The sequence below is a fragment of the Sciurus carolinensis genome, chromosome 8, assembly GCF_902686445.1.
Source record: "Sciurus carolinensis chromosome 8, mSciCar1.2, whole genome shotgun sequence".
NCBI lineage: Eukaryota > Metazoa > Chordata > Mammalia > Rodentia > Sciuridae > Sciurus > Sciurus carolinensis.
In genome coordinates this window covers 54,769,428-54,787,314 of record NC_062220.1, presented here as the reverse complement: position 1 = coordinate 54,787,314, position 17,887 = coordinate 54,769,428, and the positions used below count along the sequence as shown (strand labels likewise).

General features: G+C 35.7%; 1 protein-coding gene across 1 annotated transcript in view; it reads right to left on the bottom strand.

The window, feature by feature from the left end:
- Elapor2 (endosome-lysosome associated apoptosis and autophagy regulator family member 2) overlaps positions 1–17,887 on the bottom strand; it is a 170,550-nt gene that overhangs the window by 55,012 nt on the left and 97,651 nt on the right. The window contains 7 exon segments of the mRNA XM_047562761.1: positions 4,674–4,720; positions 4,723–4,761; positions 5,325–5,477; positions 6,462–6,567; positions 8,879–8,965; positions 12,694–12,841; positions 16,530–16,725. Coding sequence (XP_047418717.1) covers positions 4,674–4,720; positions 4,723–4,761; positions 5,325–5,477; positions 6,462–6,567; positions 8,879–8,965; positions 12,694–12,841; positions 16,530–16,725 — 776 coding nt within the window.

The window sequence follows — 17,887 nt, the reverse complement described above, 5'->3', positions numbered from 1 at the left end:
AATATATGATGTGAGAATTCTCTTTAATAAGCTGTTTCTTTAAATATCTATATTTTTAAAGACTAAATTTTTATTTTAAACAAAATCAGACACCCGAAGTTGCTGAGAAGTGCTATATTGCTTCCCCACCTTCTGAAGTAAGCAATGTAGGTTCATTTAACTTGCTTAAATCCTATGTGAGCAAAGTCAGATAAAATACTCACATCTTTTTATACCCTATTTAAAAATATCTCCTAAACTTATCTCTACAGGATCAGTCAGAAGTACTATGTTACAGATATTGGACACTTGGAGTCATTTGTAGTATCTTCAATATCTCAAAAAGAAAGAAAGTACAAGGCAATTTGATACCAAATACTAGCAACTTATGATCCACAAATTTCCTGGACTCAGAGATAAAGCAGTTGGGCATGTAGTCTAATGCCTCCTGTTACAATTTGTATGTGAGGTGTACCCCAAAAGGTCATGTGTGAAACAATGCATGAAGATTTACAGGAGAATGACTGGGTTATGAGAGCCTTAACCTTAACTCCATCAGTGAATCAATCCCTTGATAGGGATTAACTGAGTGGTAACTGAGGGCAGGTAGGGTGTGGCTGGTGGAGGTGGGCATTGGGGAATGGTCTTGGGGTACATATTTTGTATCTGGCAAGTAGGGTCTCTCTCTCTCTCTGTTTCCTGATCATCATGTGAGCTGCTTCCCTCTGCTGCAGTCTTCCACCATTATGTCTTGCCTCACCATGAGCCACAAGGAATGGAGCCAGTCACTTATGGACTGAGATTTCTGAAACCATGAGCTCCCACATAAACTTTTCCTTGTCTACAGTTGTTCTGGTCAGGTCCTTTAGTCACAGTAGTGAAAAAGCTAAGTAAAAACCTCCTCTAAGAAGGTTTCCTGCTAAACCATCTTCCCTACCAGGAGCTCTTCTAGCCTTGCAAAAAGTTCCCTATTTAATAAGACATGTCAATTTAGGGCTGGGAAGCTATGCTTCTTAGAATATTATGCCTCGACTGAAACTTACCTTCGGTAAGATCACCTGATTAGCCCCAAATTGTGTCTTATGGAAAAACATAAAAAGTATATTTCTTCTTTTCTAGTATTTCCCTTAAATGCTTAAAATAACTATTCAGGAAATTTTTTCTGTACCTAGATTAGAACAAAGCACAGCAGGAGATTTAATATTAATAAGACAAGTTGTTTGCTCCAAAGGAGGTTATAGTATAATACTGATGAGACAAGTCACAAACTGCTTATAAATCTAAAATAAAACATATGAAGGGGATACAAAGCACTGGGTTTGGAAACAATCTGGGTTAGAGTTCCAGACTTAAAGCTTTCTGGCTGTTACATTAGGGAAGTTATTTAACCTCAGTGTGCTTCAGTATCCTCATCAGCAAGCTGGGTATAATAATGTTTAAATTACACAGCTGTTGAAAAAACAACTAGAGGAAATTTTGAATATGTGGATACAGATATGAAGAGAGTGCATGCCCAAACATGTGCACAATGCCATCTTCAGGTATAACACTATGATTACTAATATTATAATTATTGTCATCATCACCATTTCCAAGAGGAATACAAATGTCATGCATATTCCATAAGAGAGATCAAATCTCTGCAAGACAGGTAAGAAATGTCACAAAAATGAACATGATTCTTCCATCCCATTGTCTTTCCCCACCTCAAAGAAATAGTCACAGCTCCCTCAATCATATTTCTATGAAATATATGGGCCTCTCTCTACTACATTCTGCCCATTTTGTCACACTTTTCTCAAGCTTATCCAGAGGACAGAATCCAACATTCAAAGTGATAATCATCATTCATTACTAGTCTCTTACTTATTACTTTGTTCAACATGTTTCATTAACTTCTATATGCCAGGCACAATACCAGCTTAGAGATATTTTTTTAAATGAGTATGAACCATTGTCTATCTACAGGAAGTTGAGAGATCAGTGGAGAAAATGGTCAATTTGCAATAAAGTGACCTGATATAAAAATGCTAGCAAGCCTATGATTACCATGTAAGTATCAAGAGAGGTATACATAAAATTCTGTGGGAATTCCAAGTATAGACAGAAAATCTTGGTGGGCCTGCTCATGATATTTAAGAGTACATGCTTTCTACATGCTTGACAGAATTACTCTTTCTGCAATACACAAAAAAAAAACGCATTTTAGCCCTGCAGGTGAGTCTGATGCACACTGAAGTTAGAGAGCTCCACGTCTATCAGATGTTTACATTTTTCTCTATTCTTAGCTCTGCCCTCATCACCCAGTACTCTGTGTGTAAACAGTGCTCAGTATAGATTCACTGAGTAAATAAATGGGTAGGCATTCCACATGTTCCAGATGTTATGAGAGCATCAAGATTGAATAGTTCCAATTCCTATTAGCATTTCCTGAAGAAATGTTCCCTATAGGCAGAAAGCAATTTATTTTGAACTAAGATTCAAAATAAACATACAAACTCATCATGTAAATTCTAAGTTCCGAATATATATACCTCAATAGCTGCTTTCCTTTTTAATCAATTTGATGATCCTCTCTTTCGGTCAAAAAGAGTATCATAGGACAAAGAAAACCACACACAGTTGTTGAACCACTGTGAAGCATCTTTAAACTATGGGTAAATCACCATACTAGTCTCAGCAAGGTCAAAATGCCTTTTAAAAATATGAAACCAGGAAAATGAAAGTGCTGGAACAAACAAAAATAGAAAAAAAAATCACAAATTCACTTATGCAATCTACGCTTCACTATATATATATATAAATATATATATATATTACATTGTATCCACTGCTCTCCTGTCTCCTTCTGAAGCCAGAAACATTTATCTTGAAATAAGTCTAAAGTCTCTCTAAAAACAAAAATAACAACAACAAAATCACTGAATTTATAGAAGTCTAGTAAACTGTTTCATTTTATTAAAAAATCTACACAAAACATGATCAAACCTCATCCAGACACAATGAAAAAACATAGTCCGTATGCTTGGGTACACAGCAGCACGTGTGTGTATGTGTGTGGTGTGTGTGTGTGTGTGTGTGTGTGTGTGTGTGTTTGTGTGTGTGTGTGTGTGCATTCTGCACACAATACATTCAGGTGTGGTCTCATTTCTGTTAGGCCCAGATCAACTAGATTTTGTCACACTGTCATGGACATTGTACTCATTAAGATAATAAACTAATCATTTACATATAAAATATGGCTTTTGCATATTTTTTGTGTTAGCTCAGATAAAATCCTTTGCATATTAGAGCTTGTTCAAGTCCCAGTAATGCTAAATTCATGATTACATAGAATAACTAAATTTACTTTTGCCTGACTTATTAATAAGGACAAATTTAGCTAACAAAAGTTCAGCTAAAAAATTATTATACCACATCACTCTTCAATCCACTAATAATACCCTTACTCAGCCATTGGTGTAGGGACATGAAGACCTTATTTTACAACTCCTTGTCAATTAATAGCTGTGATTTTGAGTCACTGTTCTAACTGAAAGTGACAGTTACATTTCTTACCATTGTAATTTTCTACTAATTTAAACTGGAATGTATTTAGTCTTAAGCATTCAATAAAGAGTCCTTTAAAAGAAACAAAGACCTAAGAGTAAGATAATCAATGTAAGTATAAAAAGTACAGATTAGAATGTGGAGTGCAAAATTAAGGAGAAAAAGGGACAATTTTTTCTGATATATGTTTCCAAAGTAGTTTAAAACATCATTATTTCAAAGATGCAAACATGTAAGGAATACTACATAGCAGTCAGTTTAATCTCAGTTTCTCTTCTGATGTAGGCTGCTATAGGCTAATTATTTAATTAAGAGAATGGTGGCTCAACTACAGAGTTTATGTGAGAATTTTTTTCCTCTGGATAAATGTTGTTTATATGGTAGTTACTTTGCATTTTCTAAATTCAATTAAATAGCAATCCTCCACAGCTAAATTAGCCTATGGTTGCATAGCTTTTATTGATAAAACCTCCTGAGTAGCCAAATAATTAAATAGAAGCTACGAGGTATTTTTATCTCGTGAGTTGCAGTACACATTTGAAAGCTGATTTCTTTTTGACATTACTTAGAAAAAAATATAACATTAAAGATAGCAGTAATCAGTTGAGTACAGTGGTACATGCCTATAATCCCAGCAACTCAGAAGGATGAGGCAAGAGGATTTTAAGTTTGAGGCCAGCCTCAGCAACTTAGTGAGGTCCCAAGCAACTTAGCAAGACTCTGTCTCAAAATTAAAAAAAAATAAATAAAAATAAAAAGGGGCTGGGGATGTAGCTCAGTGATAATGCAACTTTGGTTTCAATCCCCAGTATGACACCCCCCCTCAAAAAAAAAAATAGCAGTTATTCATACAGAGTTCATGCCAGGTACTGGACTGGCAACTTTGTACAGAACATCTCACCTATGCTTATAGCAGTCTCACAGTACTGTTATCAACCCCATTTTACAGATTAAACAACTCAGATTGAGAGGCATTCAGTCATTTGCCCACAGAACTAATAAGTAATAGATTTGAAAATGAAAGCCAGGGAGGCATGCTCCAATACCTAAACTCAAATTTCTTCTATAAAAATCTCCCTCAGGAACAAATTTGGTGTGTTCAAACTAGGGAAATAATTGGATGAATATGGGAACACTGCCCATACCTTTCCATCTCCATCACATGGGGTATGGATCTGGAAATAGTCCTTGTGGTACAGGGTGGGCGCTCCATACACTCACTGGATCCTTCCTCTGCAACACACACACAAAAAACAATATTCAAAAATGGTCCTTTGTGACTCTAAGAAAAGAAAAACTCAAAACAAAAATGTTAAATAAAAAAATAACCTTACCAGAGCAATTTATGTAGAATAAGCGAGGCCTAAAGAAAATAAAGGCCTACATTTTTATTTTCCCTTGAGTAATAATCTATCCATGATATACATGGAGCATATCATAGTGCTCCCAGGAGACACTGTATTTCTTTCATTATCACTGAATACTGGAAATTTGGAATAAATTAAAAGTTCCTCAGTATAGCTCTATACCAATAATCATAAAAGTAAAACATGTGTTAGATTGATATAAACATAGCCATAGCTCTTACCTATGGAGTGTGGAATAAAAGAAAAACATAGACAAAGGGGAAAACTAATGCAGAAAGGGATAAGGTGATAGATATGTTTTTTTTTCCATTCAATATTGATTCTTTTCAGCACACTGGCATCTGACCCTCCATTGCTGGCATATGACAGTATACTTGATCCAGACAAATGTATAAAGAAAAAGAAAAAGAGAGTATAAACCAGTCCTACCTGAAAACTGGGCATCCTCTTTACACCTTATACATTCTTTGGCCCCTTTCTCAGAATAGGTGTTTCTGGGACACACCTGGCAGCTGAATGAACCTGGCTTGTTGCTGAAAGTGCCTGGCTTGCATGGAAAACATTCTGAAGTGTAAGCCACCCCTGTGTGGAAATGAAAAACAGGGCATGGGAGGGAGACCCACATCACTCAGTCAATCAGCACCTATAGTACTGGTTCTACACAGACATGAGAGGGAAATGTCAATAGTAAGCTCAGCTCAATCTTTTTATTTCATTAATTCAGCACTAAGAAAGCAAAGAACTGGGATATCTACTGAATCAAACAAAATTAGTACAGCAAACACTTAAGAGTTTTTATAGAGGTAAATATATTAAATGATTCGCCAAAAGACAAATCTACTATCTCAAAAATGAGATGAACTCTTAGATCCCCTACAATTCCCTGATCTTTGTGAGACCTGTTCCTTTTTTCTTCACTACTTATTAAGTGACAGATAAGACCAACAGATCCTAGAAATGGGTTGTCTTCCAGTTTGCAATTCCAGCCTTGGCCAGCAGATGTCCATATGAATAATAAGTTAACATCACAGGAACAAGCACAATCAGAACACAGTAAAATGTAAGTCAAACTTTAATAAAGAAGAATTGATACTTTAATTACAAGTACCCCTAATTGAGCATAAACTATACCAGGGTTTATCAGATATGCACCTGGGCCAGAAACAATCCAGCTGGTCCAGAGAGGCATAAGAGGTTTATGAAATAGCCTGGTGGCGATGTTTACAAGATTATTATTTTTATGAATATAGCTGTGACCAGATTATTAACTCTACAAGAAAGGTCAAGGTCTGGCACAGCAGACATTGTATGAATATAGTCTCCTATTACCAGAGAAACTTTATTTACAGACACCTAAAGTCATTATCATTTTACCTCTTTACACAGATTAAATAATTCAGTTCAAAGAAAAAAGTAAACCAGCAATCAATGAATTTGCTAGAAATCAAACCAGGGTCTCTAGTTGATAATTCTCATGCTATGCATCCAGAACCATTCAATACTCAAATAAATATTTTAACTATAAAACTGGATTAATGACTGCTAAAACAGCATGCTGTGAAATACCTTCAATTGTGATATTTTTCACCAAGACAGGCTTGACAGCCTTAGAACCCATAAGGATGCCTGTAGTTCTCCAGTATAGTATGTTTGTTCCTGATTTCAGCATTACCTGTGCAAAGAAACAAGACATTCAGGTCAGATAAGCCAACTTCTTTCCAATCACACCCAAAAGCTACTCCCTCACATACTTTTCTATGCCTTATAATGAAACACCATTAATTTAGGACCACAAATTTAAGCCTCCAGCTAATTCTGACCTCAGCTCCAAAGACATTTCTTAAAAAGAAAAAAAAAAGAGTAGTTTGACAATCCACAAAATATTCTAAGAAACAAGGAGAAGAATCCTTCAAGCCGGAACAAAAGACAAAGTGATTTCAAACCATTACATGAAGTCTTGGTTTATATTTAAAGGGGATTCATTTTTAAGGGTAAAAGTTACTTAGCCCACTTGCATATTTATAAACTGCCATTCACAAGTACATCTTTGAGCTCTGAAAACAAAAAAGCAACAGAATAAGCTTGCTTCTGCTATGGTTTGTATATGACTTGGGTATGCTTGAGTGTATCCCCTAAAGATTCATGAATTGGAAGTTTGGTGGTATTAAGAGGTAGTGGTACCTTTAAGAGGTGGGGCTAGTAGGAGGTAATTATATCATTGGGAGCACTGTTCTAGAAAAAGATTACTGCTAGTCTCATAGAGCAAGTTAATTCCTACAAGAATGAGCAGTTATAAAAGAGCAAGTCTGGATCTCCCTTGAAATCTCTGGCTTCCTGCAAATCACTATCATGTAATCACTATCACATGGTGATGTCATTGTCTATGAAACCCCCACAAAAGCCAAGCAGATGCTGGTGCCATGCCACAGACCTCCAAAACAATGGGCTAAATAAAACTTTTTCTTTACAAAGTATCCAACCTTAGGCAGTATGTTATGGCGATAGAAATAGGTTAATATAGCTTGCTTTTTAAATTACTTTAAAACAACATTGCAATAGCAATAAAAGAAAAAAGGACTGTTCTAACAGAATAACTTAACTCCCTGATACTTAAATAAATCTGAATGACACTATGTCTAGTATTTGATTCCTTTGCCACTGGAACATTTTTCTAATTAAAAAAATCAAACTAATTTTCTGCTAAGTTTCATGCTGATACCAGCAAGTGAACCAATTTAAGGATTCCTGGTTTTGTCATTTGCTACTTTTATTTTTGTATGCACTCTTTGACTGGTCAAATTCAAACTATATAAAATTAATCAGCACAATTACTTCATCAGGCCAGAGATCTGGAAAAGTAGTGCATTCAGGACTTTCTGCCTGTATTTACTTAGTCCTCAAAAGAGAAGAAAACATATCTGTTGCCAAGGGTTACGTGTACTTTCAAAGCCCCGCTGACTGCATGCTTAGGTGAATGAATATTAAGTGGTACTAATATTACTTTCAAACATACAGATAAAAAGAAAACCTCTGCAAGGGCATATTGTGTTAATCATTCAGGGATGTGGCAACTGCCACAACCACAAAGGCAAGAATGGATGGTCCTTCACTGAAACACAACTCAGTCTACAACGCAGGCACTGCGTGAGGCCCTTCCCATACATCGTCACATTTAATTCAGCAACATCTCTCCCCTTTCTGAAATGAAAAAAAAAAAAATCGGATGCTAAGAGATTAAGCAAATCAATCAAAGAAACGACTATAAGCCAGAGGTAGATTTTAAGTAGTGCCATACTCCAAAGAGAGCCTCAAGTAATAACAGGTTCACCAAATCTCACTATTCAATAATCCTGCCTTCAAGTATTTAAAGAGATGCCCTGTGAAGAAATAGATAGTTACTGTACTTAACATAACTGAAAAAGAATAGAATTTTGACCAGTGATGGCAAAAAAATACGAAGCAGGTTGAGGCCCAAAGTGGGTGGATTTTGTGAAAATCAGAGGGCTCTCCAACAATGGAGATAGCACAGTGCCCAACAAAACAAGCTTGAAATCACTTGTTGGGGACACTGCAGGGAAAGGTTGGAGGAAAGGAATTTAAAGATCTTTCTGATGACAAGTGACAATGGTTCTATTGCATGAGACAGGCACATTTGTTAACTTTCATACTTAGATTTTGTCAATTGTGTATATTGATTTTGAATGGAGTTCTTTCTTGAAAAGGGAGGAAAGTTGAAATCTGATGGGAACAGAAAAGGAAAGGAATATAAGGAGAACAGAAAAGGTAGGAAAATAATCTAAAAAAATAAAATATGAGTCCCTGAAACTTAGGGGCAATTTCTTTCCTAAATGGAAATTACCTTAATTAATGGAAAAATTTTTTTTCCTTTTCTTTTCTTACAATGAGTGCTTAGAAAAGGCTGGGGAAAGGAAGGAGGAGAATGGGATTGGTAGAAAAGGAAAAGGAAAAACAAAGAAACTTACAGAATGAGAGCCCCATTCTCCATTGTCAGTGAGTTTTACCCACTTGTCCGTGGTGGTATCCATCTCCTGGCACTGATCATTTTGAATCTGTGGAGTAAACACAAAGATCTCAGTAAAGATTCTGGAATAATGGCTTCCACTAAATTCCATATATAGCACAGGCTACAAGAATGCCTTTCAGTACATACTAAATAACAGCCACCATATAACTCCCAACAAGTAAATAGGCCAAGACCTCTGGAGACAAAGTAATAGCTGCATACATGGGTGAGCAGTTCTAAGTAAACCTTCTCATTATTGGGACAAAAAGACTAGCCCATGAGGAAAGAGAAGGAAAATAATTCTCACTAAAAGTCATTACAAAAGAATCTACCCAGTTTATTAAAACATTTTAGCGGCTTGTATTTACCAGGCAAGTCTAAGAGTACACAGGTAAACAAAGATGATCTGTGCATTAGTGACAGTGAAATTTTAAGTTAGTAAGTCAAGTCTGTTTTGTTTTCATTTCCCCAGGACTCAATGCACAAGTTAAGTGGCCACAGCCAAAATGAAAGTTTCAAATTGTTATTTGGGGGCGTTATGGTTTAGATCTGAGGTGTCCCCTGGAGCTGTGTTAATGCAGGAGGTGACATGGATTCATTTATGAGAGCTGTAACCCAATTGGCAGATTGATCCATTTGATTGATTTATATTTTGAGGGGACTAACTGGGCGGTAACTGTAGACAGGTAGGGTGTGGGCCAGAGGAATGAGGGTGTGTGGGGGGGCATGTGCCTTTGGGGTTAATATTTTGTTCCTGGAACCTCCCTTGCTCTCTCTGCTTCCTGCTCACCATGAGCTGAGGGGCTTTCCTATACCACGCCCTTCAACCATGAGCCTAAATAACAAGTCCTGTTCTAAGTTGTTCTTTCAGGTATTCTAGTCACACCAACAAAAAACTAACACAGGGTAAATGCTAATTATTTGCCTTGCCAATTAAATGACTACAGATAATCTTTAACACCAAACACCTTGTCCTTTCCACTCAGTTCTTGCAAAATGCCTAAGGGTTAGGACACTACTCTTCCAGGTCTATGAAGACTACAGAGGCATCCAAAAGTTGGGTCATCATTTCGGTATTGCAAAATAGTAAACAACAGAGTCGAGTTTAAATAGATCTCATTACCTGTACTTCTGTCAAAAGAAATGGCTATTATTCTCATCTCTAAATCATTTTGCTACTTTGTTCATCCTCCCAACCAGTTTACAAACATTAAAATGTTCTCTAAAAGTTATATTTTCTAAAGACTTAGTTATGATAAAAGAGATCCCTTACCATCCAAATACCAGAGAATATCTGCTACCAAGGATATTATATTAATTGAATTCTTGTCTTATTTATATTGTAAACATAATGACTATTTTCATAATTCTTTTATTCAGGAGAAGACAAGGATCCTGAATGTCCCTTTGAAGGGCAGTGTGTAGACAAGCTGAGAGTTTTCTACAGTTGAAGGCAAACATCATGTTACCATGATGTTCTACTACCACTCAGATGACCTGAGTTCCATTACTCTTTCTGACACTAGTAAAGGTATAATCTTGGTCCAATCACTTTCTCTCTCTAGGTTTTAGTTTCAGCATTTTAAAAATTGGTAGGGATGAATGCTTTGAATTAAGTGATGCTCACATGTGTAATTCTCAGAGCACAACTATATCTTTCAACCTGATGACTGTGAAATATTAACCCTCTGAGTTAATAAATTGCAACCTATAAAGCTGAAGTATCAATAAAGGATCATGAATTTGCCATCCCCTTTCAGACTAAAACCAGAAGAACAGAGGCATCATTGAAAGGAAGTAATGAAACATTATGCCCTAAAAGTACCCTTATTGACAGCTCTCAAGGGACTTATTGAGCATACAAAACTGCAAGTTTATTCTAACAATTAGATAACTGTCTAGCCTTTCATCATTATTTTAGTTTTAGCAATACAGTTGAAATGCCCCCAGAAATAGAAAATCATTCACTCTGAGAAGTGTTTCACAAACAAAAGGTAGCTCGAAAAGTAAATGTTTGAACATTGCTTAACATTTTAAACTTATCAAAGGATATTAGTGCTAGAAGGCTCCTTCAAATGTCCTTTCACACAAGGGAATGCCAAGGACCGGAAAGTTAATTTCATTGCTCAAGAACACACACTTAACAATTACAGAGTCAGGATAGAGTCAGGATCTCTTGACTTCAAATCTCAGGCTGTTGGTTCCTGGAAAATATCTATTGCCACCAAACTTTTGATCTAGAAATACCCATTACCAAGAACAATACAAATTTGTTTTAGAACTGTTAGTACATTTGTTCCTTAAATCCAGAGCACAGAAACATTTTCCAAGATATTCTCCCATTTACTAGCACAACATGCACCGTCGGTATAAGAAGTCAATCTGAAAACATTTTATAAAATGTTTGAGTCCATGCCACAATAAATATTTGCTAGATTAAATACAGTTTACATAAAATAGTTATATAATTTTAGTCACTATTCTATTTATCTATTATTGTATTCTATATTCTATAATCCTATTTAAGATCAGATGCACTAACTATCCCATCCATCATTTCCTTTGAACTGTAAAATTTCACAGAATCAGAAAATAGTCATTTATGTTTCTTAAACATTTGCTCATGTGTACATTGAGTTATTCTAGTCAGTAAAAAGAATATATATGTATATATGTATATTTGAAATTGCAAAGAAAAAAATTAAAAACTAAAATTGGCGAAATATATTTTAACAAAATAGCATTTACAGCTATAAAAAATTAAATTAAAATGAATTTTGGGGAAAATATTTGTTACACACAGTCTAAACCAGTCATCTAATGAGTATAACCAGAAGTAAAACAAGCCAATGTTACACTAGGAGGTGAGAGTACAAAAATAAAGAAACAATATTAACTATAAACTCAAATGCTATAGAAAAAATTTACTTTTATTTTTTTAATTTTTTTTTATTTTTACAGACTGCATTTTGATTCATTGTACACAAATGAGGTACATCTTTTCATTTCTATGGTTGTGCACGATGTAGATTCATATCATTCGTGTAATCAGACATGTACATAGGGTAATGATGTCTGTCTCATTCCACCATCTTTCATTCTCTCTATGTAATACAAAGTTCCTCCATTCTTCTCTTACCCCCCTCCCTCCACCCCATTATATATCATCATCCACTTATCAGGGAAAACATTCAGCCTTTGGTTTTTTGGGATTGACTTATAACTCCAATTATCAAGAACACAAACAATAATAGATGTTGGCATGGATGTGGGGGGAAAGGCACACTTTTACATTGCTGGTGGAGTTGCAAATTGGTGCAGCGATTCTGGAAAGCAGTGTGGAGAATCCTCAGAAAACTTGGAAGGAATCCACCTTTGACCCAGTTATCCCACTCCTCGGTTTATACCCAAAGGACTTAAAATCAGCATACTGTAGTAATGCAGTCACATCGATGTCTATAGCAGCTCAATTCATAATAGTTAGATTGTGGAACCAACCTAGATGCCCTTCAACAGATGAATGGATAAAGAAACTGTGGTATAAATACCCAATGGAATATTATTCATCCATAAAGAAGAATAGTATTATGCCATTTGCAGATAAATGGATGGAATTGGAGAATATCATGCTAAGTGAAATAACTTTTCTTTTACTACCAACAGGGTCACTTACACAAAAAAGGGAGAAGGTATAAAGTGGAATGCAATAAAGATTAAGGGAAATTTACAGAAATGACTTTCAAAAAGTAGAGTCTAGAATATAAAAGGCCTTACGAAGAATTCAAAGAAGATGTTGTTGTCGACATACTGGTACTCAAAGAAGACATAGCCTGACTTCTTCAGGTGCACAGCATAGATGAGAGACACTGTGCAGTCATCACGATTAGACTCTATGTAGTTTCCTCGAGGGATCCAAGAAGAGCTGTGGAAACAAAGCCAAGAGGCATTTTCTGTTAACTTTCAGAAACCACTTCTGGTCACAAAGCTATAATCCAGATTCAAAGCATAGCAGAAAACACCTGGAGCTTTCCCACCACTCTAAGGCCAACTCCATTACTGAGGGGAGGTTCATTTTTTTGATAGCACATAACTTCCTAAATCACTGAAGGTTATGTGATCAATTTTGCTATGAAACTGCTATTTTCACCATAAAAATTTGATCACCAACTTGATGAACACTAACTCAGTAGCCTTTAATGGAATTATTCTTTCCAATAACATCTTAAATTTTATTTATAAACATACACACACACACACACACAGGGACAATCTAAGGAAAGGAAGAAAGAAGATTAACACACAGTTTCATTTTTTCATATTTTAAGTCATTTAGGAAGTCATGTGCCATAATAAAGAAAACTCATCAATAATTGAGTTGACTTTTGAGTCCCTAAATCTTTTTAAGGTTGTTTTAATGACAAATGATTATTTAAAACAGAATATCATTGTATTACAAAGATTATGCTTCTAAATACATGACAATAACACAAAGATGAGAGTGTAAGTATACCTATACTGTTACCAAAGTATAATAACTACCTACACTATGATAAGAACACATATTGCAATTTCTAGCCTTTACAACCTGTGGTGAGCAAAGAGATCCTAAGACACAAACAAAAAACCTACCTGTAAGAGACAAAGTTGATAAACTATTATTTTTTAAAATTTGTGTTATCAAAGAATATCTTGAAGAAAACAAAAAAGCAAAAGCCACAGACTTGAAGACAGTACCACAAACACAGACATATGTGTATATCTGTGTTGATATACAGTGAACATTATATAGATATACACATACAAGAACTCATGTCCATAATATACAAAGAACACTTTGGGCTCAGTAATTAAACCTCCTATATGACAAAACCAAAGAAAAAATAAAAAGAATATAAGATCACTTGGGTAGATAAAAAGAGGGGGCAAGGAAAGAAGAAAAGCATAGCAATATCAGACTGAAATTTGCATTGAGAAAATTATACTAAAAGACACTACTTTGGAAAACTTCTGCTTGTCATTGAAATTTTTTTTTGATGAATAAGCTATTCCATAGGGTAGATGAGGAAGACATGTCCATATCTTCTGACCACCAAAACAAAGATCTGAGGTCTCATAATATCCTACTAGTATTTTTCTCTAAGAAACTCTTATTTAAAATACACAGTGTTACTTGGCCCATTTATTGATTGGATTCTTTATATTTTTGGTTTAAAGTTTTGTAAGTTCTTTATAAATTTTGGAGATAAGTGCTCTATCTGAAGTGCGTGTGGAAAAGATTTTCTCCCACTCTGTAGGCGCTCTCTTCACATTATTGATTATGTCCTTTGCCGAGAAAAAGCTTTTTAGTTTGAATCCATCCCATTTATTGGTTCTTGTTTTGATTTCTTGAGCTTTAGGGGTCTCGTTAAGGAAGTCTGATCCTAAGCCAACATGATGAAGATTCAGGCCTACTTTTTCTTCTATTTGGTACAGGATCTCTGGTCTAATTCTGGACAGACACTTTACAGAAGAAGATATACAGATGATTAATAAATATATGAAAAAGTGTTCAACATCTCTATTACTTAAATAAATGCAAATTAAAACAACTCTAAGGTTTCATCTTATTCCAATTAGAATGACTATTATCAAAAGATGTTGGTGTGGATGTGGGTAAAAAGGCACACTTGTACATTGCTGGTGGAGTTGCAAATTGATGCAGCCACCCTGGAAAGCAGTATGGAGATTCCTCAGAAAGCCTGGAATGGACCCACCATTTGACCCAGTGATCCCACTCCTCAGTTTATACCCAAAGGATTTAAAATCAGCATACTAGAGTAACATAGCCACATCAATTGAGCTGCTGTTTATAGCAGCTCAATTCACAATAACTAGATTGTGGAACCAACCTAGATGTCTTTCAACAGATGAATGGATAAACAAACTGTGATATATATATGGAATATTATTAATAATTATATGGAATTAATAATATATGGAATATTATTCAGCCATAAAGAAGAATAATATTATGACATTTGCAGATAATGAAGGGAATTGGAGAATATCATTCTAAATGAAATAAGCCCAGCCCAAAAATACCAAAGGCTGAATATTTTCTCTGATAAGTGAATGACAATACATAATGAGGGTGGGGAGTAAGGAAGAATGTAGGAACTTTAGATTACATAGAGGGAAATGAGAGGAAGGAGGGGGTGGGGTATGAAAGATGGTAGAATGGGACGGACACCATTACCCTATGTACATGTATGATTACATGAATGGTGTGAATCTACATAGTGCAACCACAGAAATGAAAAGTTGTACCCCATTTATGTACAATGAATCAAAATATAGTCTGTAAAAATAAAAAACAAATAAATGAATTTTTAAAAATAAAATAAATAAAACACACAGTGTGTGCACACACATTGCTGAAGTGCTGAAGGTGGTTTATCCCTGACAAATCCCTGCTGAAATTAATAGCCAATCTAAGAGTATTAAGAAGTAGTGGGGCCTTAATAAGTGTTGGGTTGTGGAATCTGAACTCTCATGAATGAATTCATGCTTTTCTCACTACTTTGGGAGGTTGACCCCTTTTTCTTCCTTTGCATATGATAACCTGCATTTTCATTTTCTGACAAAAGCTGAAGCTGTATGAAGCCCTCCTCAGATGCCAAGCAGATGCTGGCACTATGCTCTTGGATCTCTGAAACTATAAGTTAAATAAATCTCTTTTCTTTATAAACTACCTAGTTTCAGGTGTTACAGGGGGAAAAAAACAGACTAACACACAGAAGATACATGAAGAATAATAATATTTTCATCAACAGAATGCAATAAATCAATGTTGCTTGGTAGAGAGAGCTAAAAAGAAGAGTGAAGGTGAGAAGAGAGGAAAAAGGAAGGGAAGAAAGTACATCGTGTAGAACAGTGAAATAATTCCCCATCATCCTTAGATCACTTCCAAAATACTAAGAAGTAAAAATCTGGGGTTCCTGAGAAACTCTCTTGTCAGAAGATTGTCAGGGAACAGATATTTCATTTTCAGAACATGGCCACATAGTTACATAGTCAATACAAGAAAATACAAAGGGGCAAAGCCCAGAGAGAAATACTTTGATTTTTTCAAAACAATTAAACAAGCCTCCAACATTGTTATAGGCAAAGCTATAATCTCCTAGGAACTAAGCGAAGGCCACATTAGTGTTTAACCCACTCACTCTTGCAGGAAATAATTAAGTCTAAATGAAGGTTATGCATTCTTCCTTTTGAAAGAAAAAAAGCAATTTAAAATTACCCATTAAAAATTAGAGAAATATTAGTAGAAACATCACTGATTTAAGTTTGGTTATAAATATATTATGAGAAAATTGATTTTTTTTTCTCTAATAGCTTTATTACATTTTTGTATACAGTATCTATTATATCCTCAGGGTAATTATTTTAAAGTTTCATGAAAATTTAGCTCCTTTATTTGTAATGACTATCCAAAAAATGTGACTCTTTGCAATTAGCTTATCTGTAATCCCCATCAGTTGTAAGATTATCCTCAACCTCTTTCTGGAAAAGAGAAACTACACCCTTCTCAAGTATTCAGTCAAGATCCAACGGCTCCTTTGGATTCTTACTTGTTACAGCCGTCTGGCCTGTTGTCAGAAGGGCCCACCACAGTGTCCATGAATGTTGCAACGTTGGAAAATCCTGCTGGCAATTCATCCCATTCATCAAATTTGATGCCACTGCCCAAGGAGTAGGTGCCTTCGGCACACTTACTGCATACCTGGTTCTTCATCTCTAGATACTCTCCAGAAGCACAGGAGAAAGCTGGAAGGCAGAAGAAGGCACAACCCATTAGTCATTGGACTTATTCGTTAATTTTCTCCCTTTATCCCATCACCAGAATTATTTTTATGAAACTGATCATGTCATATCTTAAGAAAAGCCTTCCAACATCTCCCTTGTCACTATATTCATTGCACAATGTGGTCCCAATTTTACCCAGCTCATCCCTTGTCTCACTCTCTTACAATCAACAATAATGCATATCATTCCCAAATAGTTCATCTTCCTTCTTGCTGTCGTGGTCTTTTTTCCCAGAGACGTTGGTCAACTGACCTTCTCTACCTGGAAAACATTTGTTCCCAACTCAAAAATGGCCCTCTTCATGACTGACCACTCTTCACCCTACCAGGAAGTCATTGCTGCCTCTCTCCATGCCCCAAAGTACACTCTCCAGAAGACCTCCACTAAAGCACTTGTATCTAGAGAGACCACTTAGCAGGGAACATGTGACTTTGAGCATCAGAAAAAAAAAGGGCCATTATTTTTGGATTTCTAGTTGTATCTGGCACATACCACGCCCAAATAAAACATTTAGCTAGTTAGTGAGAACTAAATATAAAGGGGCTACAGAAGGACAATATGATAGCTAAACAAGTTATCTCCATTCTGAAGCCTTGAGCCCAGTTTTCAATGTTCTCAGGGCCACCCTGGTCATATCACCCACACCTACTTCTGATATCAAGTTCTCTGTTCACACTGAGAACCACACCTAGAGACGGCAGACATGGGCAATGTAAGAACAATTGACAGGGTTACAGGAAAAAGGCAGTTCTGCTGCTAAGTCATTATGCATTCAACAAATGCAAATCAATGTCCCTGAAGCTTATGGCTCTGGACAGGGTGGTATTAATGACTCAAACCTAGAAAAGGGTTTTCTAATCCTTTAATCAGGATACCAAAGAAACAAGAACAAAATAAAATGTCCAAATTATCTGATGAAGAGAAACAAATCTCTCAGCAGAGAGTAAAGCAGCAAAGCCTCGTGTTCAGGCAGATTCTTCTTTTAGAATACACTGGAAAACTTAGCCAGAGATAAAAACAAGCTAATTTTGAAAAACTAATTAAAGAATTAGAGCTAAAACCCACATTCATCCACTTACTTATCCACTGAGTTAATATAATGCTTCTCTTCAAAACCTTAATG